This window comes from Chiloscyllium punctatum, chromosome 9, assembly GCF_047496795.1.
Source record: "Chiloscyllium punctatum isolate Juve2018m chromosome 9, sChiPun1.3, whole genome shotgun sequence".
In the NCBI taxonomy this organism is placed as follows: domain Eukaryota; kingdom Metazoa; phylum Chordata; class Chondrichthyes; order Orectolobiformes; family Hemiscylliidae; genus Chiloscyllium; species Chiloscyllium punctatum.
In genome coordinates, this window is record NC_092747.1 from 18,405,884 (window position 1) to 18,433,682 (window position 27,799).

General features: G+C 40.4%; 1 protein-coding gene across 5 annotated transcripts in view; it reads right to left on the bottom strand.

Moving 5' to 3' along the window:
• The window catches only part of jade3 (jade family PHD finger 3), a 56,227-nt gene that overhangs the window by 9,265 nt on the left and 19,163 nt on the right, over positions 1–27,799 (bottom strand). Inside the window, exons 2-10 of one of the 5 annotated variants that reach the window (XM_072576953.1) lie at positions 21,254–21,442; positions 15,728–15,797; positions 15,570–15,629; positions 15,327–15,416; positions 14,191–14,273; positions 12,298–12,455; positions 9,564–9,754; positions 4,860–5,071; positions 716–883 (exon numbers count right to left, since the gene is read on the bottom strand). In XM_072576953.1, coding sequence (XP_072433054.1) covers positions 716–883; positions 4,860–5,071; positions 9,564–9,754; positions 12,298–12,455; positions 14,191–14,273; positions 15,327–15,416; positions 15,570–15,618 — 951 coding nt within the window. In that variant the 5' untranslated portion in view covers positions 15,619–15,629; positions 15,728–15,797; positions 21,254–21,442. Of the gene's footprint in view, positions 1–715; positions 884–4,859; positions 5,072–9,563; positions 9,755–12,297; positions 12,456–14,190; positions 14,274–15,326; positions 15,457–15,569; positions 15,630–15,727; positions 15,798–21,253; positions 21,443–27,799 lie in introns of all 5 variants that reach the window. The other 4 variants (XM_072576952.1, XM_072576954.1, XM_072576956.1 and 1 more) reach the window with 4 other exon arrangements.

The window sequence follows — 27,799 nt, forward strand, 5'->3', positions numbered from 1 at the left end:
TGGACTGCACTCACTGGGTAACCATTGTTCCTGAATACATTGTACAGGTGTTTATCCTTGGCCGCTCATAGTTCTGGGGTGCTGCAGTATGTTATGGCTTGTTTGAATAGTGTCCTGACACAACCACCCTGACATATGTGCAGTCCACTGATTCCTGCATAACAGAACTAAATAGGAAGGCATAACATATCCAGAAACGCTAGTCACCCTACCATACAAAGAAATTTCAGAGATGACCCTCAGAGTACTCTGGCCCTGAAGGCATCATAGCAGCCCACAAACCTACTACTACACTGAAACAACTACTGACGAATTTAAAAAGACCCCGTATGCAAAGCCAGCAGAACAAACACAATATAAAAAACACCTTGCAAGGACTGCAACAGACATTTGAATTTAGATAAGGCGAAACAGCCAAAATGCACTATTTAAAATCCTTCTTCAATCAAATATAGATTTAATGTGAAAATAAAGTCATGTTTACATTTCTAAAAATTCAACATGTTAGTTGGCTTGAGATCAGATTCAATTAGTCAATATTAGTCCTGAAGTCTTCTATAGCTTGCCAAACATTCTGCTGTATCGTAAAATGCCAAAAACCCAAGATTAAGCTGCAGTATTGTTTTCACTGTGCAAGTACATAAGGCAAAGAAAAAAAAAGGAATAAAGGATAGATTTCTGGAAAAAAAAACAAATCCATAAGTGCACTTTTTACCTCAGGTATCCACAAAGCACAGCTTACGTGTGCCCAGTTGGTCCCAGCACGTGTAGCTTTCATTGCTCCACCTTGCTTTGGACACAGAAGACACTGAGGATAAATTCCAAGTACACAAGTGCGACACAGCCAGCTACCTTCAGGCACTTTCAATATCCCATAACATGCCTGAATGCAAAAGAAATTTGGAAGAATATATATTGATCAACAAAATTCAACGAACAAGCATGAGTTAAATGTTCATATTTGTGATTCAAGATAGATCCACATCAATACCTGATGTCAAAGGCATAAAATATTCAAAACAATTAAAAAATATATAGTTATGGAAAAGGATAGACCTGATCTAGAAGGTGAAGTTTAAACTGGGGTAAGGCCAATTTTGACAGTATGAGGCAAGAACTTTCACAAGTTGATTGAGAGAGGTTATTTGCAGGTGAAGGGATAGTTGGGAAGTGAGAGGTCTTTAAAAAGGAGGGAACAAGAGTTCAGAGACAGTATGTTCCTGTTAGTGCGAAGGGCAAGGCCTGTAGGTGCAGCAAACGTAGGACAACTAAAGGAATTAGGGCTCTGGTCAAGAAAAAGGAGATGTGTCAGATATAGACAACTGGGATTGAGTGAATTCCGGAGAAGTACAAAAGGAAGTAGAAGTGTACTTAAAGAGGGAAATCATGGAGGGCAAAAAAAGGGTGCATGAGATATTTTTGGCAAGTGTGGTTAAGGAGAATCCAAAGAGAATCTACAAGTACATTAACGACCGAAGAGTAACCCACAAGAGAATAAAGGCCAGCAAGGTCATCTGTATGGAACCACAGATGGGAGAGATACTAACCAAGTAATGAGGCCACTTTTAGAATACTGCATTCAATTCTAGTCTCCCTGCTATAGCATAGATGTTGCTGAACTTGAAAAAGTTCAGAAAAAATTTACAAAGATGTGGCCAGAATTGGAGGATTCCAGCAATAGGGAGAGGATGAATAGACTGGAGCTTTCTTTCACCTATCAAGCATTGAAAGCAGAGGGGTGACTTTAGAGAGGTTTATAAAACCGCGAGGAACATGAATCGGGTGAAAAGTCACAGTCTTTTTCCTAGGGTAGGGAAGTCCAAAACTTTAAGATGAGAGAGGAAAGATTTAAAAGAGACTTGAAGGGCAAATTTTTCATGGAAAGGGTGGTGTGTGTATGGAACAAGCTGCCAGAGCAAGTGGTTGAGGCTGGTACAATTACAACATTTTAAAAAAGCATCTGGATGGGTATATAAAACGGGAAGGGTTGAGAAGAATATGGGCCAAATGGGACCAGATCAGTTTAGATATCTGGTCAGTGTGGACACGCTGGATCGAAGGATCTGTTTGAGCTGTGTACTATAAAACACACCATAGCAATGAAACCACCACTAAAGTTCCCCTTTAAGACATACAGCATCATGGGTGAGACATATGCCCTAATTTCTTTACTGTTACTGGATTAAAATCTTGGAATCTGCTTCTTAATTGCTCTGTGGGTGTCCCTACATTCAAACACTGCAACGGTTCAAGGTGCTATCTCATCACTACCTTCTCCAGGGCAATGATGTATGTGCAATATGCGCTGGCTTATCCAGCAACACATGTCATAAACAAATTAAAAACAACACCTTCTCAACAGCAATTATGATTAATCTTGCCAGTGAGTCTCCCATGAATGAATAAAAACATCTTTAAATGGTTTCCTCTCAAGAGGCCAAGATGAACAAACATACCAAACAGTAGTAAGTGAGAACTGCAGATGCTGGAGATCAGAGTTGAGAGTGGGGTGCTGAAAAAGCACAGCAGGTTAGCCAGTATCTGAGGAACAGGAGAATCGATGTTTTGGGCAAGAGCCCCTCATCAGGGCCAAACATACCAAACAGATGAACCCCAAGTAAAAGATCATTAAATAATTCTAACCTGCACATAATATCAGTTAGCATCAATTTTAAACAATTTTTAACCTCCTATTCAAAGCCTACTAGTGACCTGGGACTTCCCTACTTCCACCAGCCCGACATAACTCCACAATTCTGTCCACCTCCAAACCTTTCTTGTGCATCCAGTTTTCATTGATTCATCATTCAGCAAAAGTACCGAACTATACCCCCATTTGAAACATTTGCCACCAAGTCTATACCAGTTAGAGAAAAAAAAAAGGCTAAGCATTAAAATTTCAGTAAACGCTTTTAAAGAAGTTGTCACACAGGACTTTACAGGATCAGACTTGGATGTTACACTTCCAATAGTTTTGAGTTCAGTCATAGTATGTTGGCAATTCTATTGCTTCTGTTACTATTCATTTCACCAAACTAGCTTTTGAAATTTATTGGCAAAGGAACTGTAAAAAGGTGACCATTTAAATTTAACATTACAGCACAGTACAGGCCCTTCAGCCCTCTATGTTACTGAACTCAACAAAAGAAACTTCTGTAAGCTCAGGGAAAATACAGATCATTAACATAGAGATGTACAGTATGGAAACAGACCCTTCGGTCCAACCCGTCCATGCCAACCAGATATCCCAACCCAATCTAGTCCCACCTGCCAGCACCCGGCCCATATCCCTCCAAACCCTTCCTATTCATATACCCTTCCAAATGCCTTTTAAATGTTGCAATTGCACCAGCCTCCAACACATCCTCTGGCAGCTCATTCCGTACATGCACCACCCTCTGCGTGAAAAAGTTGCCCCTTCGGTCTCTTTTATATCTTTCCCCTCTCACCCTAAACCTATGCCCTCTAGTTCTGGACTCCCCGACCCCAGGGAAAAGACTGTCTATTTATCCTTCCATGCCCCTCATAATTTTGTAAACCTCTATAAGGTCACCCCTCAGCCTGCAACGCTCCAGGGAAAACAGCCCCAGCCTGTTCAGCCTCTCCCTGTAGCTCAAATCTTCCAACCCTGGCAACATCCTTGTAAATCTTTTCTGAAGCCTTTCAAGTTTCACAACATCTTTCCGATAGGAAGGAGACCAGAATTGCATGCAATATTCCAACAGTGGCCTAACCAATGTTCTGTACAGCTGCAACATCACCTCCCAACTCCTGTACTCTATAGTCTGACCAATAAAGGAAAGCATACCAAATGCCTTCTTCACTATCCCATCTACCTGCGACTCCACATTCAAGGAGCTATGAACCTGCACTCCAAGGTCTCTTTGCTCAGCAACACTCCCTAGGACCTTACCATTCTACAAGTTCAGAGATTGCAATATTGAGATAAACTTTTAATTCGTAAATTTAAACAAAATAGAAAGAAGAGCTTGCAGAGCCTGTAGTATCCCGCTAGTCAGTGGAAAGCAAGGTCAGAAGTCCATTTGACTTTAAAATTTTGGCAATTAATGCCTGACTCCTTATGATTATTATTTGAGATTTGAAAAATATGAGTATGATATGCAGCTATTCTACTAAGCTTGTAATTCAGAGATCAATAACAATGCCTGGAACTTTGGTAGTTTGAGAGTTTGGAGTCTGTGAATGAAAGACTTGGATGAAAGGTCACAAAGAAATCAGACTTTAGGAAAGATAAAACAACTAACTTCAACTACTCTGCATATTCACAACTCCAGTCCCCCATTAAATGTTATTACTTCTTAAACTACTCTTCGAAATGCACTTTTGAAAATATACCATTTAAGACTGTCAGGGTAACTAGCTATGAATAGTTATGAGCTGGTCTTGTCAGCAATGCTCACTACCCAATAACTAAATTAAAATTAAAAAAATTTATAGATCCATTCCTTGAATTCTAACTACAAAAGCTTAAAACAATTATATTTAATTTAGCTTTCTTAAATGGATCAGCTTCCCTATCCATCACCCATTTTCATATGGAATAGAGATCACCTTTGCTCATTCTAGAATGCAATCTCATTAACTCCAACACACACTTAACCAATGCCACTTAGCTACCAGTGATCAAACAGAAATCAGAAATCCACAGACGAAATCGAACCTATGTAAGTGAGAAAACTTAGATGTGTTCCACGGTAATGTATATACTGCAAAGTCCCAAACACTGCAGATGGTTGCAACTTTGTAATTCTGCAAGAAAAGGTAACCAAAACATCAAATGGAGAACATCGTAACTTTTGATTTGGTATATTGTTTGTATAATTAACGTTTTAACTTACTTGATGGACACAGATATTACATCGATCACAGAAGACCATCTCATTGCCCTCTTCACTATCAGGGGAACGACACACATCACAGATAACATCTTCATCATACTCAATTCCCAGCCCTTCCTCAGTCTCAATGGCATGGTTCATGTTTTCATAGCAGTGACGCTCCAGTGCTTCTATAGTTTTCTCCATTGTGCATTCGTGGATCAAACCACATCCTAAATTAAAGCAATTTTAAAAGGAAAGTATTGATTTTAATGTTGCTTAGATGAATCTTTGTGTACCATTCATCAAGCAACAAGAAACCACTAAGATATTACTCCTATTAAAGTTTAAATTTTCTGAAGTCCTACAATCTCAGACAGCATACATAGATAAAAACTGAAATTTTATTCCAAATGCCAAAATGGCCACAGCATATTGCAGATAAGGCTGGTGACATCAGCTAAACATGACAGGCTTCAGAATTAGTCTGAGAGTGTATGGTTAATGTCAATGTATTCCATGTGCAGTGATTTGATGATCATTAGTTTTAGAAGCAAAAATGAAGTCGGTAAACAATCAAATTAGTTTTATTATTCTAGATTTGCTGCAAACCACACTACTGAAAAAAATTAGTTGCAGCAAAATTACACACTCATGCTTGACAGATAAACAAAACATCTTGGAAGAGTACTGTTCAGTTAGTGGTCAGTGATGTTGCATTGCAACTGTTTACACGAATGCACTCCTTACTCCACCTGCTGGTGGCATTCACAATAAACTCAGCCAGCGAGGACAAAAGACTAAAGTCGGTCTGTGCTGAGGAGCAGATGTGACTGTGCCTCCACATCTAGATAGCAATTTTCTGCCTTCAGACCCTGCAGCAATATCTTTACATTAGGCCTCATCGAAGATGGTGCGCCCTGATGACATTTCTTCCGTCAGGTATGCAGCCTCAATAACAACATGCAGCTCCTATTCACACAGCGGACATGCCTTTGGATCTTCTTGGGGAATTGCTTGTTGTAGAGTGGCAGCTGTCGTCAGGCAGCCACTGGTCAGGAACTGGTTCCTCTGCCATTGTGGTTTCTGCTGGTTGACAGAGGAGAGGAGAGGACTTGGGATGCTGTGTTGACCAGAGTACGGGATGCATTAGATGATGCCATTGCAGCTACCATGGGGGCAGTCAACGTCCGATTCACAACTTGAGCCACTCAGAGTATGATGGATGAGGTACTCAGCCCCTACACCTCATGTGAAATCAAGCGGCTTAGGCATACAGTACACTTTTGGATGAACTGTCCTGTGTTCGCCCTGAATTTGACATGAGCCCTGCATAGTGGATCCTCCCCTGGAACATGGCACCCTGATTTGAGCCACATCAGGGAGACCCTGTGCAATTTAGAATGGCATGGATGAGTTTTCTATATGAGCTATTCCTGCACACTCACCACTTCTTCACCTTTGTCTGCTGCTTGGATATGCCTTGGTTTGACATTTTGCCCTCTGGCAGCAGAAATCCCGAATGGAGGGTCCTATACAAAGGGCCTACCCCTTTTCCACTGGGGATCTGGAGTGGATGGTGCTGCAAGCAGCAATCCCATGCAATCACCAATTGAGGAAACTCACACAGTGCATTTGTGTGGCCTGGAGGAAATGGTTTTTCATATAGAATGTTTCCATTTGCTGCCTTTTTTTAAGTGTTTTAATAGGGGCTGCTTCTTAAATTCTGGCTGCACTTCAGCTGCAGGCTTCTGATCTGATGGTACCTGGTGCAGAAAGAGGGCGGTCAAGTTGGAGGGTCTTCTCATGGGTCTGCTCGTAGGCCTGGCCATGGTGGCCATTAACAGGTGCAGGCAGCAGGCTGCAGAGGGACTTGTCATTCCTTACTGTCTGCCCCTCTTTCGCAGTTATATCTGCTGTCCCTAGAGAGCACGTGGTACTCACCAGCATAGTAAAGGCCTTTAGTGATCAGGGGACACTGCAGAGTCTGGGATGTATTATTAGCCTAGACATTTTAATTTAGCAAGTTTCAGTTTTGTAAAATAAAGTTCTGTTCAACTATCAAATTGTGTTTTAAATTGATAATGCCCCACAGGTGTTTCATTATTTTTTTAAACCAAACAGGGAATCAAAACTACAGTTGAAAGAAATTTTATACAGTACCTTTAATATCACACAATGTTTCAAAGCACTTAACAACAGGACTATAAACACGATTACACTGAGCCACAGAAGGTGACATTAGGGCAGATGAGCAAAAGCTCAGTTGAAGAGATGGGTCATAGTGAGCATCCTTTGAAAACAAAAGGGGGAAAAAAAGCAAGGGAGGAGCTAGAGGGTATCCCAAAGCTTAGAGTCTAGGCAGCTGTGGTTTCAAAGAGGACAGAATTAAAGCAGCACAGCTACTTTGGAGGCTTGTGGGGCTGGAGAAAAAGAGGACAAATTCTTCAAAGGACTTTGAAATAAGGAAGAAAATTGTTAAATCAAAGTATTGCTTGACAGAAAGCCAAAAGTAGGTCAGTAAACACAAGTCATAGGAACAGGACTGGGTACAAGTTAAGACTTAGGTAAAAAAGACAACGGAGCATTGGATTACCTCAAAGGATGGGTTGTGGGAAATCAAGCAGGGGAAAATGTTGGAATAGTCAAGTCTAGAAGTAATGAAGCTGAGAGAGACAAAACATCTGCTAATGTTATGGGCAAGTTTGATTTCAGCACAAGTAGTGTATGAAATTAGTGAGCAATGCTTTTATATTTCAAAAAGTTATTCATTTGATATTACAGTTTATAGTGACCTACAGATCAGTAAAATTGTTCCACGAAAGCAAATGAACAAAACAATACTAGCAATGTTTGCGGGAGAAATTGCAGTTCCAATTTTTTTTTAGTTCACAGACCCATATTAAAAGATCACAATTCATTCAAGAAAAACAAAATAACCTGATTTCCCCCCAAAAATTCCTCCACTTAACGTCATGATCTAACTTTCCAATCCAAATAGCACAATTGAGGAAAAAAAGGTTGAAAGTTACATGTTCAAAAAAACCAGAAACAGCACCACTTAAATAATGTGTACTCCAGTCTGAGTACTTTACCATGCTTTTATGATATTTTCTAAAGTTTGTATTTACTATTCAATAATAGAACATAGAACATAGAACAATACAGCACAGAACAGGCCCTTCGGCCCACGATGTTGTGCCGAACTTCTATCCTAGATTAAGCACCCATCCATGTACCTATCCAAATGCCGCTTAAAGGTCGCCAATGAATCTGACTCTACCACTCCCACGGGCAGCGCATTCCATGCCCCCACCACTCTCTGGGTAAAGAACCCACCCCTGACATCTCCCCTATACCTTCCACCCTTCACCTTAAATTTATGTCCCCTTGTAACACACTGTTGTACCCGGGGAAAAAGTTTCTGACTGTCTACTCTATCTATTCCTCTGATCATCTTATAAACCTCTATCAAGTCACCCCTCATCCTTCGCCGTTCCAACGAGAAAAGGCCGAGAACTCTCAACCTATCCTCGTACGACCTACTCTCCATTCCAGGCAACATCCTGGTAAATCTTCTCTGCACCCTCTCCAAAGCTTCCACATCTTTCCTAAAGTGAGGTGACCAGAACTGCACACAGTACTCCAAATGTGGCCTAACCAAAGTCCTGTACAGCTGCAACATCACCTCACGACTCTTGAATTCAATCCCTCTGCTAATGAACGATAATACTCCATAGGCCTTCTTACAAACTCTATCCACCTGAGTGGCAACCTTCAAAGATCTATGTACATAGACCCCAAGATCCCTCTGTTCCTCCACCTGACCAAGAACCCTACCATTAACCCTGTATTCCGCATTCTTATTTGTTCTTCCAAAATGGACAACCTCACACTTGGCAGGGTTGAACTCCATCTGCCACTCCTCAGCCCAGCTCTGCATCATATCTAAGTCCCTCTGCAGCCGACAACAGCCCTCCTCACTGTCCACGACTCCACCTATCTTTGTATCATCTGCAAATTTACTGACCCACCCTTCGACTCCCTCATCTAAGTCATTCATAAAAATTACAAACAGCAGAGGACCCAGAACTGATCCCTGCGGAACTCCACTTGTAACTGGACTCCATGCTGAATATTTACCATCTAATAAGACGCAAGATATTTTCTCTTTTTCATAAAAAAAACTACAATACCCAATAACTTGGAACAAATAAGTAGGCGGAATTGTCAAACACTTTAGTTTATGGTAAACTTGCCAGAAACTATTCACAGAATCCCCATATTGCTGAAACAGGCAATTTGACCTATCAATTTTGCATCAACTCTCCAAAGAGTATCCCACCCAGACCCAGCCCCCTACCCTATCCCCACATTTACCATGGCTAACCCACCTAGCCTGCACATACCTGGACACTACGGACAATTTAGCATGGCCAATCCACCTAACCTGCACATAGTTATAATGTGAGCGAGGAAACCACAGTACCCAGTGGAAACCTATGCAGACATGGGGAGAACATGCAAATTTCACACAGACAGAGTCATCCAAGGGAGGAATTGAACCCAGGTCCCAGGTGCTTTGAGGCAGCAGCCTTAACCACTGAGTCACTGTGTTGCCCAATAAGCAGCAGCTCTGGTTCCGCCCAGTTTAAAATGAAATTTCAGATCAAGAGTGTTAATGAAAAAATTAATTACACCCCAATGTGTTTAATAAATACATACCCATTTCCCTCAGTTCTTCATTTGCTGCATGTAACCAATAAATGTCCACATCATCCAAGTCGTAACGGCACACAGTGTCTGCCAGTTCCAGGATGTTAACATATCCAGGGTCTGAAGGTTCAGTGTTAGAACAGCGGATATACTTCCGTGGTTTAGTGAACAAAGTCTCCTTCACCTTTTCCACAATGACCCTAAAACAGCCAAACAAAAGAAAGAATTAAATGCTTAAAAACTTCACAGAAAGCTATTTTTAAATCAATCAAAAAGCGCAAAAGCCGAACTGAATTCCTCTAATCAAGAATAGGGGGCAATTTTCCCTTTCAATCCCAGTGAAAAGGTTAATTATTGCACTCAATTAAAATTCAGGTGCAAGCTCCTAATTAAGCATAGGCCAGGGATTCAACCTTTGAATGGATTTATCCATCCAGAATGTTTACAGCATTTCAGTTCATTCAGTGAGAAGTAACCATTCCAATACGAAATGTGGCACAAACAAATAGTTTAAATTAACTATATATACACAAATTTACATACAGTGAGTTTGCAAATATACTTTTTCATGAAAACAAAATTTTTGAATCAGTGTTTTCTTTGCTATCAGCAAAGCAGTATTAGCCAACATTAATTACAAAAGGGATACTTGTGGTGACAGAGATGGAATGATGGAATTTATGTAGGAGTGGAAAAGCAGAGTGCTGTATTCCAAATAAGAATTTTAATTTTTCCTCTTCAGACAACACATTACACTAGGTATTCTAAACAGTGTAGGAATATATTTAAACCTTTATATTGAAACACTGTCAGTCAAACTAAGATAATTACAAATGCATTGGAAGGGCTTGTGAAGAGACATACAATCCAGACGCTGACTGTGACAGTCTCAGGAGGATATTAACAAGTGCAAAGTACTAGAAATTATGACATTCATGGCTACAGAGAGACTGACAAAAAGAAAAGAATGCTCTTGAAAGCACACACGAGAACAAGAATGTCAACAGCAGTTCTGAGAGCTTTTGGGAGATTACTGAAAGGAAACTTGTTCCCTCCCTCTCAAGGAGGCAGACACTCCAGCTTCTATGGAAACAGCTCCAGACAAAAAGCATAAAAGGGAACTGAAAGACTTCAAGATAATAATATTTGTTACTATCGAATACATCCACAATACAAGGTGACCAACTTTGGCCTTGGGTTAAAACCTTACACCAAAGCACTGCAGACTGCATATTGTTTTATCTTCCTTAGTATGGATTATGCACAAACATGCAGTGCAAGAGGAAAAGGTGGTATTCTTTTTCTCTCCCCTCCCCCCTCAACATTTTCATTGCTCTCACTATTTGGTTCTCACTTTGGTAAAAGGGGAAGAAGCCAATTGGTGAGTAAATGGCAAGTTTTTTGATTCAGAATAAATAGTTTGCAAAGTTAAGGCTTGGCAGGGCTAAGTGATATGTCAACCCTGTGGCACATGAGATATTGTAAATAAACTATGTGCCCTAGACAAACATACCTGTGAGGAGTATCACTCGTGCAGAAACTTTAATTCCAAGTTTCAAAACTCACATTCACAAGGCAGAGGACTGCATGAATAATGATTAGTGATGCTGCTACACTAGAGTTTGGGAGCATACAGTCAGAAAATTGCATGACTTTGGTCAGCCTAAGCGAAAAAGGCTGGTAGACCTGAGAAGGTCCGACTCATCATCTGGCTTTCGATTGTCGATACTGGTAGTATAGATGCTACTTCGGATTGTACATTGCAGAGCAGCAGCAGGGCAATATCCTAGACCCTAGTGCTAGGGAGGCATTCTTCTGAAGGAGTGTGAATAGCCAAAGTTAGGTTCGACATCGAAACCAATAACAGACAGAAGAGGGACAGGAGGTCCTGAAAGCAGATATTTGGGACACCGGAAAGGAGGTTAAAAAGCAAGGCCCGAGATTTGGAATCTCAGGATTAATCACTACCCTACATGCTGGTGAGTACAGGGGGAATGAGCAACTGAACACATGTCTGGAGAGCTGCTGTAGGAAGGAGGGGGATCAGATTTGAAGTATTGAGACTTATTCTGGGTATGTGGGACCTGTACAAGACAGACAGATTGCACCATAGCAGGACTGGGTCTTGCAGAGAGACTTGCTGACACTGTTGGGATTGGTTTAAAATAAATTGGGAGAAATGATGAGAAGCAGAAAGTGAGCTCAAGTTGAATAGACAAATCTGGTAACAGGAAGTAGCATAAGCAAAATTAGAAGACAGAATAAAGACACAAGCATCAACTTCAGGACATTCAGTAATTCCTCTAAATCTTCAACTTCTCAATTCATACTATCTTGCTTTCAACTATGAATCATCAATAACTACATTAGAACTATTTAAATTTAAAAACAATTGGCAGAATACTGGCACACCATCCAATACTTCCTTCCACCATGAAAGTAACTCCTTGAACAAGTACCAACTATTGCTATAGTCCTAAACTTCAGTGTTCTGGTTAACATTACAAAAGTACATTTTTTTTGCACTTCAGATATTCCTCTGCCACATACCTTTCCTGACCGATAGGTGATCTGTACCTTTATTACTGTGCTTTCAACAGAATGTTAGCTAGAAACTAAAGGGAAGACAATAATGTAAAATGCCTACTCAGTTTATAGTTTTGACTGGTTAGTTGCCAGATACATGTTATAATTGAATAGAAAGAGACTCATATCCTTTTTGGGCAAAATAAGCAGCTGATACCTAACAGATGGATTTGGAATGGTTTCTGGACTGGCTGGAACCTGAACACCTTTCTCCCATTCCTGCTTCCATTGATCAGCCAAGAGATAATATTCATCCTGGTTCACATGGTGGGAGTCTGGAATCTTCATGGCACTGATGAGGTCCTTCCTAAATACCTAGCAAAAGCAATAATATATATTTAAAACAAATATTAAAATACATTGTCACAAAAAGTGTACAGTAGTAATTTACTATACCATGGTAACAATCAGGTTCAAATTCATAGATTCGCACATAGAGAATGCACTAACAACTATCTGGGACACACGTTACAGTGATAAAGTACAGTAGGATAAGCAGAGATTTATTGGAATAGATAATTCGTGATCTCAGCCAGGAACATCACAAGAATGAAAAGGAAAGATAAATGTGCACATTTTCCCCCCAAAAACAAGAATAATTAGAAACTCTCTGCCAATATATTTTAAAGCATAATGTCTCTACTTCAAATGCTCAAACTTTTCTGCATGTGAAGAATTATGCAGCCAAACAATTTAACATAGGCAGTCAGGCTCAGTGTGGCGCATCTGCATATTCTGAAAGCTACATATTAATATACAGCACCCTGTTGTTTCCAGACTGAAAGAACACACAGAAAGACTGTAAAGAGGCACGTTCTCCATGGCAACACCTCTGTCCAAATGGACTTGCCAAACAAACTGCACTCTCCTCTCATCCCTATAAAATGTCAATTTACTCCTTGAATTTGTATTCTTGAGCAATGTTCCAATGAGTGCAAGACAAGATATTTTGACGAAGTGTTCTTTTTCAGCAGTATTCATTTTTTCCAGCTGTTTAAAGATCAACTTTGCCTACATCAGATTCAGATTAATAAACTTGATGGATAACTTAATTTACTAAAAGTTTTGGTTTGTCCTAACTTCATTCCTTAACCAAAAGAAAATTGGATAACAATGATTTAGGCACAATTGTGCCAATCCCCCTTAAACAAAAAGTGATGCCGTTAGAAAAGAGAGAAGGCCAGTGAAACCCTTTGGCCTGTTCTGCCATGGAATTAGAACACTAATCTACAACTGAAATATTATTTGTTCTACAACATTGTTTCCTCTTAGCTAGCAAAATTTCCCTCATACAAAAGCAAAATACTGCAGTTGCTGGAAATCTAAAATAAAATCAATGTGCTGGAGAGACAGGTCTGTGGATAACTGGAGAAAATAGTAAGGTCAAAGTAGAGTCCAATAGGTCTTTTCTTTCCCAAATAATTCTCCAAATTACTATGCACTGCGTGTGAACACCCTTCACTGCTGAATTTCTTGGTTTTAATTTTAAGTATAGTGTTCCCTCATTTTGACTTCTACCAAGGAATAGGTTATTATTGCATCTACTCTTAAGAATCCTTTTATCATTTTTAAGCACTCCTACACAAATGGAATTCGAATCAAGTTCATGAAAAAAGGTCACAATTCAACTCAATATGTCATAGCAACATTCTTGCAAACCCACTGACCAGCTCTAGTCCAAATGGGAACCACGAGAATCAGATGTTTATATTTGACTTCATATTTGAGCTAAACAAAGATAAACAACTTAGAATTTTCTTTCACAATGAAAACAATACAGCAATCTAATCTCTGTTTTTTGGCATATTACGATACTGTCGAAGACTTCAGTGACAGAATAATGATTTTAATTTTACCAGAATTGCCCAAGAAAAGCTAATGTCCTAGGAATACAAGAATAGCATTTGCATTTCCTGCATTTTGAAGAGAAAGCCTAAAAACTTTTCTGCAAGCATATGGAATTTAAAAAAAACTTCTTTCCATGCAGGGAAAATCCAGATCTTTAAAGCCTAAATTAGAATTGATGTCTTTTTGTCTGCAATGGACGAACCTCAGCAGGCTTCTTCTTCCCACGTGACAAGGCATGCCGGTCACTCCTGTACTTTGAATGAGAGGACAACGAAGTTGAAGGGCCTATGCAGAAAGGCACAAAAAGATATTAAAGCAAGATGACAACTCCAGCGACCAGACAATCCAATGGTGAATTGAAATACATTACAATAACAATATTATACCAATTTCATGCAACTAGTTACACCTGCATAAAAACTTCCAAAGGAATCCATGTATAAAATAATCTGAATACTCAGCACAGGAGAAACACTAACATACATTATCTGCAGAAAAAAATGCTGATAGGATGTTGTCCTCCCCGTCAAATGTGTAACTAGCAGGTGATCCAGCCAACTCAACTACCTTTATAGAATTGCTTGCTTGAATGGATGTCAATTAATGCCAAATTTAAGACCACAGTAAGCCATTTGACCCCTCTCAAACCTGCTATGCCATTCAATAGGATAATGGCTGATCAGACATTTCTCTTCTACTTTCTTGTCCTTTCTCCACAACCCTTGATTCCCCTACTGGTCAGGAATCTATCTCAAAACCTTAAATATAGACAAGAACTCTGCTCCCCACAGCTCTGAGGCAAGGAGTTGCAAAGACATTCACTCAATCCTCAGAAGAAATTCCTCCTCAGCGCAGTCTTAAATTGATGTTCCTTAATTCTAAGACTATGCCCTCTAGCCTTAGGGTCTCCCTTGAAGTGAAGTATCCCCTCAGCATTTACTCAGTCAAGCTTACAAATCATAAAACAGAAACTGCTGAAAAGCTCAGCAAGTCTGGCAATATCTGTGAAGAGAAATCATGTTTCCAGTCCAGTGACCCTTCCTCAGAAGGTCCTTGAGAATCCTATATGTTTCAATGAGACCACCTCTCAATCTTCTAAACTCCAGCGAGTAGAATGTCAACCTGCTTAACACTTGCTCATAAAACAATCCCTCCATACTAGGGATGATCCCAGTGGACCTTCTTTGAATTGCCTCCAAAATGAAATATCAATCCTCAAAAATTGCTCAGAGTACTCCAGATGTGGAACCAGCACCTTATACAGTGGCATGAAAATTGCCCCACTCTTATCAACAGATTTGAAATAAGAGCTAACATTGAACGAGCCTTCCTGATTACCTGTTGTACCTAGCTTTCTGTGTTCATGCACAAGTGCTCCAAGTCTCTGTCTTGCAACTTTCTGCAGTTCTTCCCCGATTAAGTAATGCTCTGAAGGCAGATGTTGAAATGAAGATTCACTTAATTCTCCCTAGGCAGTTTTTCAGCATAGCAAAACAGATTTAATACCTATGCAGTCTACGGCAAAAACATTACACGAACATGAGGTTATATTTGGATAGTAGAATAAATTGTCTTACTTACTCTCATTGTCTGAACTGTCACTGCTGCTTAAATGTCTGTTGCGTTTCATCCTGTCATGCCCTTAAAAAGGAGAGGAAGAGGTTCAACTTTCCAAGTATGTCCATCAAATCAGTATTAATCTCACAGATGAGATCTTCAAATGTGTAAATTTGACTTACCATAAATTCAAAAGTATTTGCACAAACCAATTCAATTAACTGCTGACTACATCAACGACGAAAGTTAGCTCTACAAAACAAAAACAAAACAAATTGCACCAATTGAATGCAGTTATCATTTTACAACCTTAAGGTTTCAAGATTTACAATGTACTTCACAGATTGTTACAACTCAGTCAACATTGCCAAAGTATTTTACATCGTACAGTTCTGGAACAATGCCTTAGCTCATTTGATGGACAACAGAAAAAAATTACCACCCAGTATTAATCACAATATCTCTGGTTCAACATTTAAGTCTGTACTTACTTGGCGCTCAGCTAGAGAAATGGTTGGGTGTAAAATTTCTCTCAAAACCTCTGGGCTGGAATAGGCAAGAAGGAAAAGCCAGCAACCAGGGTTCCTAATCATTATCTGCTAGAAAATTCACATGTGGGTATTTTGAGTGAGAACAGAATCAAGGGTAAGGCTCAGCTCCGACAATATCCTTGAAGTGACTAAAACAAGATAGCTCGACCCACATTGGCAAAACAGGAATTGTAATATACAGCTCAACAGGATTGTGCTTTCTGTTGCAAATTATCTTACGCAAGCTCACCAAAAGCCAAATTTGTGCAATACCTGCCTCACTTGGGTATAAATTTCATTTAGCGAATGCTACCAATTTCCAAGACTGCCTTAATCAGAGAGTCAATATGCAAAGACTAAAGATAGTAGTTATTAAATAGTTTGCTGCAATCTTTCTAACAAAACTTCATTCAGACAAAAAATACTAAAGAATTATACATTAAATTCTTACAAAGCTCTAATATTTGATTTCACGGGAGGATGGTGGTAAGGAGAGGCTTTTTTCCCCCAGGACGTAACAGGAATAAATTGCAGTGAATTTGGAAACAAGAATATTTACTGCTGATCTAAAAAAAAGTCTTGGATAATTTATGAAAAGTGACAGTTAACTTCTTCATAATAAAAAAATGAAAAAGCCCAAATTGGTCACATAATCCCAGTTTTCACAGGATTATGCAACTGACTTTATTTTTCCTCAAATTCGTTCAGAAGCACGGCCTCACTAGCTAGCCCAATATTTATTTCCCATCCCTAATGGCCCAAATGTCAACCACATGTAGGCCAAACCAAGCCAGTAAGGAAGATGTCCTTTGCTAAAAAAAAAAAGGATTTTGCATGCCAGATGAGGGTTTTCCAGCAAATAGACAGTGGTTATATGGTTGTCGTCATTTGTTTTAGTTTTTACTACAGTTTTGTTCACAGAATTCTAATTTCACCACCTGCCATAGTGGGATTATAGTTACATAAAGTCATGCAGCACAGAAACAGACCCAACCAGTCTATGCTGAACATAATCCCAAACTAAACTAGTCCTACCTCCCTGCTCCTTGTCCATATTCCTCCAAATCTTTCTTATTCATGTACTTACCCAAATCTCTTTGGAATGTTGTAATTGTACCGACATTCACCACTTCCGCAGGAAATTCATTCCACACGCGAACCACCCTCTGCATAAAAGCTTTGCCCCCCATGTCTTTAAAGTCTCTCTTCTCTCACTTGAAAAATTTGCCCGCAGTCTTGAAATCCCCCATCATACAGAAAAGACAACGATCTAGACCGCTCATTATTTTATAAACTTCTGTCAGGTTGCCTCTCCACCTCCTACATTCCTGTGAAAAGAGTCCTGGTCTATCTTCTGCATTTGACCTCAGATTACAAGTCTAGTCACATATAATGCCTTACACGACTGCCTTGTTAGAGGCCCAATAAAAAGGTTTCAAATGCTCACCAACACAAAATATTTGAAGTGCTGGGCATTATGTATAACTTAGTTTAATAAAAAGGCTACATGGAATGTACCATTAAAAGCAGCAACAATCTGGATTCAGAAACTGCATAAAATAGAACTGTATATACTGGAAATCTGAAACAAAGAATTCTGGAGAAGCTTAGCAAGTCTGGCAGCATCTCTGGAGACGCAAAAAAAAAGCTAATGTTTCAAGCCCAGTTGAACTTGGCTATTGAGGAGCTTGTGTAAGACTTTTGAAACATTAACTCTGTCTCCAGAGATGCTACCAGACCTGATGGAGTTTCTCCAGCACATACTGTTTTTGTTTCAAAGACAATATATTTATTTCACCTCTTTCGTTGTGCTTTAACTCTCTAGATTAATTAAAACTGCCAGGAATCACCACATATTGAAGAGGTTTGAGGACTGGCAGGTAGCAGATTTACTCTTAAAAAGTAAAGAGCAGTGAATGTTATTCAAAGCTAGATGGAGTTTGATACACTAAGGTTCCACTTATAAAACATAACAGAAGAAATTGTCATAGTCTAACCAGATTGTAGGGCTGTCTCTCATTAAAGACAGACATGAGCTGTAGTGGTTTAACCACAGGGTCACCTCATCAAAAGGCAAGGGGAGAGGTTGAGAAGAGGAGACCTTTATGATGATCTTAGAGGAGTTCTGAAGGGTCACTAGACCAGAAACGTTAAACCCGATTTCTCTCCAAAAGATGCTGCCAGACCTGCTAAGCTTTTCCAACAAAATTCAGTCTTTGTTTCTTGCTACTCCAACTTCCAGGTTCCTTTAGGGTACAACAAAAAGACCTTGATAGGGGAAAGCAGTATGTGTGGAGTAATTGGACTTAAAGTAATGACTGACATAGTTGCTCTCGAAAAAGGTTGATATTGAAACAAAGGAAGTGGGAATGAATGGAAATATCACACAGATGTAATATGATCAAGAGTTGAGAGGATTGGTATATCAACCTCAGATAGGAGGACTCACATAGGCTGCATTTAAGACCTCTTTTACATAGTGTATAAATATAAAGATGACAAAATTAATGAAGGTGGTAAATCCCAAAGCTGTAAAGGCTAAATTTGCAGGATCATTTCAATATATGTGGGAAATGGGCATACAGATCAAACATATAATTTCAAAAGGAAATAACAAAGCGCTTCATATTGAGTTAGATGACAAGAAGAAAATATTAAATACAAGGACGATAATGTTCATGACATTAAAAAAGGTCAGGATTGATGATCGACAATAAATTGAAGCTATTGAAACAATGCTCAGTCATGTAAAGTAAAAACCAGATAATTGGGATACATACAAAAGATAAAAATTTAGCTGATGTACTGAGACAACGCCATTTGATAAATCATTAGTGTGGTTGCGCTTGGAATACTGGATGCAAATCAGGTAGGCACAGTATAAAAATGCAGATTTGGCAACCAAAACGATTGAGGGGGTGGCAAGATGAGTTCCTAAATAAACCATTATGGAGGCATTTTCTCACCAGAGAAGGTTGAAGGTTGCTGCTTTTAGAATTAAGAGATTAGATAGTATAAACCATGACAAAAGTTTTCCATTAACCCTATGAAAACTGTGCAAATTCAAATGCAAGTTAGATGGAGACAGTGTATAGTCTCCAAAGTCTTCTACCAATGGAGGATTTTCTTATATTCCTAGATCTATTGAAGGCTACAGGATACTATGATACAGAAACAACTCTCCTACCTGTCACGACTAGGATGGTAAGGGGATTAATAAGAGGACCATAGTCTTGGTTTATCTGGGAACCCCAATCTTCTGATTTCTAATCAACTGTAGATGTCCAGATTTAAGACCATAAGACAGAGGAGTGGAAGTAAGGCCATTCGGCCCAGAGTCCACTCCGCCATTCAATCATGGCTGATGGGCATTTCAACTCCACTTACCTGCATTGTCCCCATAGCCCTTAATTCCCCAAGACAACAAGAATCTATCAATCTCTGCCTTGAAGACATTTAGCGTCCCAACCTCCACTGCACTCTGCGACAATGAATTCCACAGGCCCACCAATCTCCGGCTGAAGAAATGTCGCCGCATTTCTGTTCTGAATTTACCCCCTCTAATTCTAAGGCTGTGTCCACGGGTCCTAGTCTCCTCACCTAACGGAAACAATTTCCTAGCGTCCACCCTTTCCAAGCCATGTATTATCTTGTACGTCTCTATCAAGTCTCCCCTTAATCTTCTAAACTCCAATGAATACAATCCCAGGATCCTCAGCCGTTCCTCATATGTTAGACCAACCATTCCAGGGATCATCCGTGTGAATCTCTGCTGGACACGTTCCAGTGCCAGTATGTCCTTCCTGAGGTGTGGGGACCAAAACTGGACACAGTACTCCAAATGGGCCTAACCAGAGCTTTATAAAGTCTCAGTAGCACAACGGTGCTTTTATATTCCAACCCTCTTGAGATAAGTGACAACATCGCATTCGCTTTCTTAATCACTGACTCAACCTGCATGTTGACCTTTAGAGAATCCTCGACTAGCACTCCCAGATCCCTTTGTACTTTGGCTTTACGAATTTTCTCACCGTTTAGAAAGTAGTCTGTGCTTTTATTCTTTTTGCCAAAGTGCAAGACCTCACATTTGTTCACGTTGAATTCCATCAGCTATTTCCTGGACCACTCGCCCAAACTGTCTAGATCCTTCTGTAGCCTCCCCACTTCCTCAGTACTACCTGCCTGTCCACCTAACTTCGTATCATCTGCAAACTTTGCTAGACTGCCTCCAGTCCCTTCATCCAAATCATTAATATATAATGCAAACAACTGTGGCCCCAACACTGAACCCTGCAGGACACCGCTCGTCACTGGCTGCCATTCCGAAAAAGAACCTTTTATCCCAACTCTCTGCCTTCTGTCAGACAGCCAATCCTCAATCCATCCCAGTAGCTCACCTTGAACACCATGGGCCCTCACCTTGCTCAGCAGCCTCCCGTGTGGCACCTTATCAAAGGCCTTTTGGAAGTCTAGATAAACCACATCCACTGGGTTTCCCTGGTCTAACCTACTTGTAACCTCTTCAAAAGAATACCAACAGCTTTGTCAGGCATGACCTCCCCTTACTAAATCCATGTTGACTTGATCTGATCTGACTCTGCTCTAAGAATTTAGAAACATCATCCTTAATGATGGATTTAAATTGTTACTGGAGATTGGTATGTAATTGGAATATTACACCACATGTTCAAGAAAGTCCAAACTAAATCGTGTACATCTGTCGCGTCTTAACAAAACAATATGTAGACAAAGTCATTTATTAGTATACAATTTCACTATTGCCGGAAAATAAAACGGAGTTTTGTTGAAACTTTCTTTCACACATCAGAAAAATCTTCAAAACCAACTCAAGGGGAAAACTAATATTTCTAGTGCATGACAGGAGAGTGTTCGTTGGTTTGCGAGTGTAGTGTTACCATGAAGGATGCAGCCATTAATGCTGATTGGCAATTATAAGCCAACTTTGCTGAATTTTTAAACCAGGCAGGTTGACCCAGACTCGTTAAGGTATTGTCCAGAGACATGAACCAGTAAATGGCTGTCATCTACTTTGTTGAGGTATAAACAAATGTGATGATGAAATAGGGCACAGTGTCATCCTGTGGAATGACACTATCCTGATCAGATCATTCCTCACTATATATCATGCTAACCCGTGAAGGCTCTTTAAACACTCACGCTTGGTTCTGCAAAGTTTTCCTCAGAATAAGGGCACAAGGGGCAGCACGGTGGCTCAGTGGTTAGCACTGCTGCCTCACAGTACCAGGGACCCGGGTTCAATTCCCACTTCGGACAACGGAGTGTGTGTGGAGTTTGCACGTTCTCCCCATGTCTGCGTAGGTTTCCTCCAGGTGCTCCGGTTTCCTCCTGCAGTCCAAAGATGTGCAGATTAGGTCAATTGGCTATGCTAAATTGCCCATAGTGTCAGGTGGATTAGTCAGGGGTAAATATGGGGGGGGGTTTCTCTTCGGAGGGTCAATGTGGACTCATTGGGCCAAAGGGCCTGTTCCCACACTGTAGGTGACCTAATCAAAAAATATGTTAAAGATTTGAGCAACAGGAAAAGCTAGCAGTTGTACTGTCACTGCGTAAAGCACAAAAAGACAGAAACGCTACCTATCACACAAATGAGTATGTGTGACATGAATCTCAGTGCCAGAGGAGTGACACCAGGTATGTAGGTGATACAATATGCAAGTCTCTGAGACAAGTCAAACAGCTAGCCCTTTGGCTGTCACACAAACCAAGCTACTGACGGTACCCAGTTAACCTGCACTTGTGAAACTTGCAAGTATTCAACAGGAACTTCAATTCTGAAATTGAATAACATTTCTTGAATAATCCTGGGGTGTGCAAAGAATTAGGCTAACAATGAAATTTAGAATTGACATTCTGGCTTACAGTGCAGTACACGTGTGCAGAGAAAATTACAATATTAAATATAAAGGATCCTGTTCTTTGCAGGCAAAGAAAATGTAACAGCCATTTGCTGGTTCATTTTTCAGAGCCAAAATCCCCATGGGAGACTGATTAGCAAGGTTAGATCTCATGGAATAAAGGGAGAACTAGCCATTTGGATACAGAACTGGCTCAAAAGGTAGAAGACAGAGGGTGGTGGTGGAGGGTTGTTTTTCAGACTGGAGGTCTGTGACCAGTGGAGCGCCACAAGGATCAGTGCTGGGCCCTCTACTTTTTGTCATTTACATAAATAATTTGGATGTGAGCACAAGAGGTACAGTTAGTAAGTTTGCAGATGACACCAAAATTGGAGGTGTAGTGGACAGCGAAGAAGGTTACCTCAGATTACAACAGGATCTGGACCAGATGGGCCAATAGGCTGAGAAGTAGCAGATGGAGTTTAATTCAGATAAATGCAAGATGCTGCATTTTGGGAAAGCAAATCTTAGCAGGACTTATACACTTAATGGTAAGGTCCTCAGGAGTGTTGCTGAACAAAGAGACCTTGGAGTGCAGGTTCATAGCTCCTTGAAAATGGAGTTGCAGGTAGAAAGGATAGTGAAGAAGGTGCTTGGTATGCTTTCCTTTTCTGGTCAGAGTATTGAGTAAAGGAGTTGGAAGGTCATGTTGCAGCTGTACAGGACATTGGTTAGGCCACTGTTGGAATATTGCGTGCAATTCTGGTCTCCTTCCTATCGGAAAGATGTTGAAACTTGAAAGGGTTCAGAAAAGATTTACAAGGATCTGAGCTACAGGGAGAGGCTGAACAGGCTGGGGCTGTTTTCCCTGGAGTGTTGCAGGCTGAGGGGTGATCTTATAGAGGTTTACAAAATTATGAGGGGCATGCAAGGATAAATAGACAGTCTTTTCCCTGGGGTCGGGGAGTCCAGAACTAGAGGGCATAGGTTTAGGGTGAGAGGGGAAAGATATAAGAGACCTAAGGGGCAACTTTTTCACGCAGAGGGTGGTACGTGTACGGAATGAGCTGCCAGAGGATGTGTTGGAGGCTGGTGCAATTGCAACATTTAAAAGGCATTTGGATGGGGATATGAATAGGAAGGGTTTGGAGGGATATGGGCCGGGTGCTGGCAGGTGGGACTAGATTGGGTTGGGATATCTGGTTGGCATGGACGGGTTGGACCGAAGGGTCTGTTTCCATGCTGTACATCTCTATGACGCTAAAATCGGACTCGATTATTCTGGATTTAAAGTTTAACCTTACCTGGCTGTTAACTGCCAATTAGAATTCGTAAGTGCGTTCTCTATAGAAACACATTTACAGAGTTCATTTGTCAACCAAATCAGAACTCTCAGCTCATACTGCATAAATATTATCTAAAATCAACCTGTTCGGAAATGTCATTATACATCTCTAGACCAGGTGGGATTTGAACCTGGGCCTCCCAGCTCAGAGATAGGATCACCACTACTATGCCACATGTGCCCTCACCTCTTGCAGTGTAAACATTAGCTTTCCTCTTAAAAAGGTTACTTGTGAATTGTCCTGATGAGTACAAGATGAAAAGCTTAGACAAAAGGCAACATTTCTTAGCAGTAGACAATAAATAGGGCTTAACTAACCAAAGGCAAGACTTCTTCCAAACTGTACAAATTTATCCATTGTGTTTTTAATGTAAATGTGCCACATCACTAAACACTCATTTTAAAAAAAAGCAGAGAATTAGGATGACATGTACCAATTGTCAGAAAACCTCAGCTGGTTCACTAATGCCCTTTAGGGAAGAAAACAGCCATCCTTACCTGGTCTGGCCTACACGTGACGCCAGACCCATAGCAACGTGGCTGACTCTTAACTGTCCTCTGGGCAATTAAGGATGGACAATAAATACTGCCTCGTCAGTGACACCCACATCCCTCAAACAAATAACAACTAACAAAATGAACAGTACATATTTTATAGAGAAAGAGGTAAGGAATGCTGCGCAAAGTTGGAAAGAGGAAAGGTCAACATTCCCACTACTGATTTACCCATGGCTAAGACAACTATAGGTCAAACTGCCCAATTACATTTGAACCTTGACATTGCATGGTATAAACTCAAAACAAGATAAATCATCGGGATTATTTACATTTTAAAAACACAAAAAATTTTCATTGACTCTAAAATAGACTACACAAAAATCCAGCATAGATTACAAGACGAAACAATTTGTCCATTTAAGGGCAAAGGCACAAGAAACATGGTTGAAAAAAACCAAAGCAAAGACCATAAGGAATATGAGCAGGTGTAGGCCATTCAGCTCTTGAAGCTTGCCTGACCATTTAAGAGAATCATTAGCTGATCCTTCACTCCTCATATCTACTTTCTTGCCTTTTCCACTGTAACCTTTGATTTCCCAACTGATTAGCCTTATATGTACACACAAGCATTTGAAAGACTCCAAGGCCCTCAGAAGAAATTCCTCTTTACCTCAGTCTTTATTGTGAGACTATGCCCTCTGGTCCCAGTCTCCCCCATGAATGGGGAACATCTCAGCATTTATCCTGTCAAGCCCCTGAAGAATCCAATAATGTTTCTAAAATGAGAATGAGTCAAGTGCCAACCAGTTCAGCCTTTGCTCATAAGGCACTCGCTCCATGCCAGGCATCATCCTACTGAACCTTCTCTGAACTACCTCCTAAATTATAATTTCCTAAATAAAGGGGACCACGACATTGACTGGAAAGGGTATAACTCTAGTACGTCAGATGGATCAGTCTTTGGACAATGGGTACAGGAGGGTTTTCTGACACAGTATATCAAAGGGCAGACAAGAGGGGAGGTCACACTGGATCTGGTGCTTGGTAATGAAACAGGCCAGGTGTTTGATTTAGTTGTAGGTGAGCACTTGAGAGAGTGACCATAATTCAGTTACGTTTAGTTTAGTGATGCAAAGGGATAGGTATATGTCACAGGTCAAGAGTTACAGATGGGGCAAGGGCAATTATAATGCGGTTAGGCAAGAATTAGGATGCATAGAATGGGGTAGCAAAATGCAGGGATGCAGACAATGGAAATGTGGAGCTGGTTTAAGGAACAGATATTGCATGTCCTTGATAGGTATGTTCCTGTCAGGCAGGGAGGAAGCAATAAGGTAAGGGAACTGTGGTTTACTACAGAAATTGCATCTCTTGTTAAGCAGAAGGAGGCTTATGTGTTGATGAGGCAAGATGGTTCAGATGAAGCAATGGAGAGTTACAGATCAGCGAGGGAAGGATTTAAAGAGAGAGTTAAGAACAAAGAGAAGACACAAGCAGTCTTTAGCAAATAGAATAAAGGATAACCCTAAAGCTTTCTATAGATATGTGAGGAATAAGAGGATGACTAGGGTAGGAATAGGGCCAGTCAAAGATAGAAGTGGGAAGATGAGTGTGGAACCTGTGGAGATCGGAGAGGTGCTAAATGAACATTTCTCATCAGTTTTCACTCAGGAAAAGGAGAATATTGTAGATGAGAAGAATGGGGTAAGAGATATTAGACTAGAAAGGATCAAGGTGAGTTACAAACAGGTGTTATCAATTCTAGAAGGACTGAAAGTAGACAAATCCCCTCGGTCGGATGGGATTTATCTGAGGATTCTCTGGAAAGGTTGGGAGGAAATGGCAGAGCCTTTGGCTTTGATATTTGAGTCATCATTGTCTACAGGTTTAATACCAGAGGACTGGAGGATTGCAAATCTTGAACAAGGGCACAACAAGGGCAGCAGAGAGGACCCAACTGGCTTTCTGAAAGAAAGCAGCAAATGGTGGTTGATGGAAAATATTCAGCCTGGAATCCAGTTACTAGTGATATGGCACAACTACTGTTTGTTGTTTTTATAAATAAACTTAGACGCAGGCATAGATGGATGGATTAGTAAATTTGCAGATGACACTAAAGTTAGTGGAGTGGTGGACACTTTAGAAGAATGTTACAGGTTGCAGGGGGACTTGGATAAACTGCAGAACTGGGCTGAGAAGTGGCAAATGGAGTTCAATGCAGCTAAATGTGAGGTGATGCACTTTGGGAGGAATAACAGGAAGGCAGAGTACTGGGTCAATGGAAAGACTCTTGGTAGTGTGGATGTGCAGAAGGATCTTGGAGTCCATGTACATAGATCCCTAAAAGTTGCCACCCAGGTTGATCGTGCTGTTAAGAAGGCATACAGTGTGTTAGGTTTCATTGGTAGAAGGATTGAGTTCTGGAGCCGCAATATTATGCTGCAACTATACAAAACGTTAGTGCTGCCACACTTGGAATATTGTGTACAGTTCTGGTCGCCATATTTCAGGAAGGATGTGGAAGCATTGGAAAAGGTGCAGAGGAGATTTACCAGGATGTTGCCTGGTCTGGAGGGAAGGTCTTATGAGGAAAGGCTGAGAGACTTGGGTCTGTTCTCATTGCAAAGATGAAGGCTAAGAGGGGATTTGATAGAGACATACAGGATAATCAGGATTAGATAGGGTAGACAGTGAAAGTCTTTTTCCTCGGATGATGAAGTCAACTTGTACGAGGGGGCACAAGTACAAATTGAGGGGTGATAGATTTAAGATAGATGTCAGAGGTAGGTTCTTTACTCAGAGTGTGGTATGGGCGTGGAATGCCCTACCTGCTAATGTAGTTAACTCAGCCACATTAGGGAGATTTAAACAATCCTTGGATGAGCACATGGATGATGATGGGATAGTGTAGGAGGACAAGCTGAGAATAGTTCACGGGTCGGCGCAACATCGAGGGCTGAAGGGCCTGTTCTGCGTTGTATTATTCTATGTTCTATGTAAAACTGTTCTCATGAAGAAGTGACTTGGTATAATCTGAAGAAGATGTACAGCCAGAGGAGCAGCTTCAACAAGGAAAGGAAAAAAGGCAAAAACATACAACTAGTTGGAAAGCTTTTGCAAAGAGTCAGTCTAGAAATGACAGACTGAATGGTCTCTCTATGCTTCAAGGTCTACAAACTCTGAATAGGTTTATTTAAAATAAAAATCAATTTAATAGCATTTTATTCCTGCTAGTGTTTACTAACCCAGCAAATCTTTTTTGGTATTTTGCACATCTAAATAAAAATACTATCATTTAGAGGTCAAGGTGACAATCTGGGAAAACATCAGTCCGTAAAAGGATGTTGCATGCATTGAAGTTTTAAGAAAAATAACACTTAAGTGATGCTCAGAAATCCGTGAAACTGTTTTAAAAAGCAAGAAGGGTAATTCATACAACATTTTATTAAATAAAATGTTTCTGTTCAGCACAACCCTAAACTTAGACCCCACGTTGGTTGCAAAGACCGAATGGTAAAGTAAAACGGCAATATTATACACTTCTTCCAGGGGCCTCTCCATCCATTTTATTTTCTGTGCCTGATCAGGTCTTTACTCTGAATCCAGCATGCCCTACGCTAAAAACTAAATCTGTGGTAGGTAAAACTACTTAACAGCAATGCCGGAGCTGAAGAGTAGTTGCACCATTCTACTTTACACGATGGCCTTTATTTCCCCAGAACAATGACAATTTCTCCCCCACTTCAGTGAATTTGGTTTGCTACACATTCTTTATTGGATACAACTGAACAATCAAGTGTACCACATTGTTGTTCCTGTCAAAATTCTATGTTCACTCCTCTGAAGCTTCATATATTTTTAAGCAGGTCACATAATGAAAGGCAATAATGCTATATTAAAGTAGGTTCACATCAAAACAAAATTCCCATACCATCTCCATATTATGCATCACAGTATATTCAATGACAACATTGATACATGTTCCATGGAACTAGAGTTAACTGC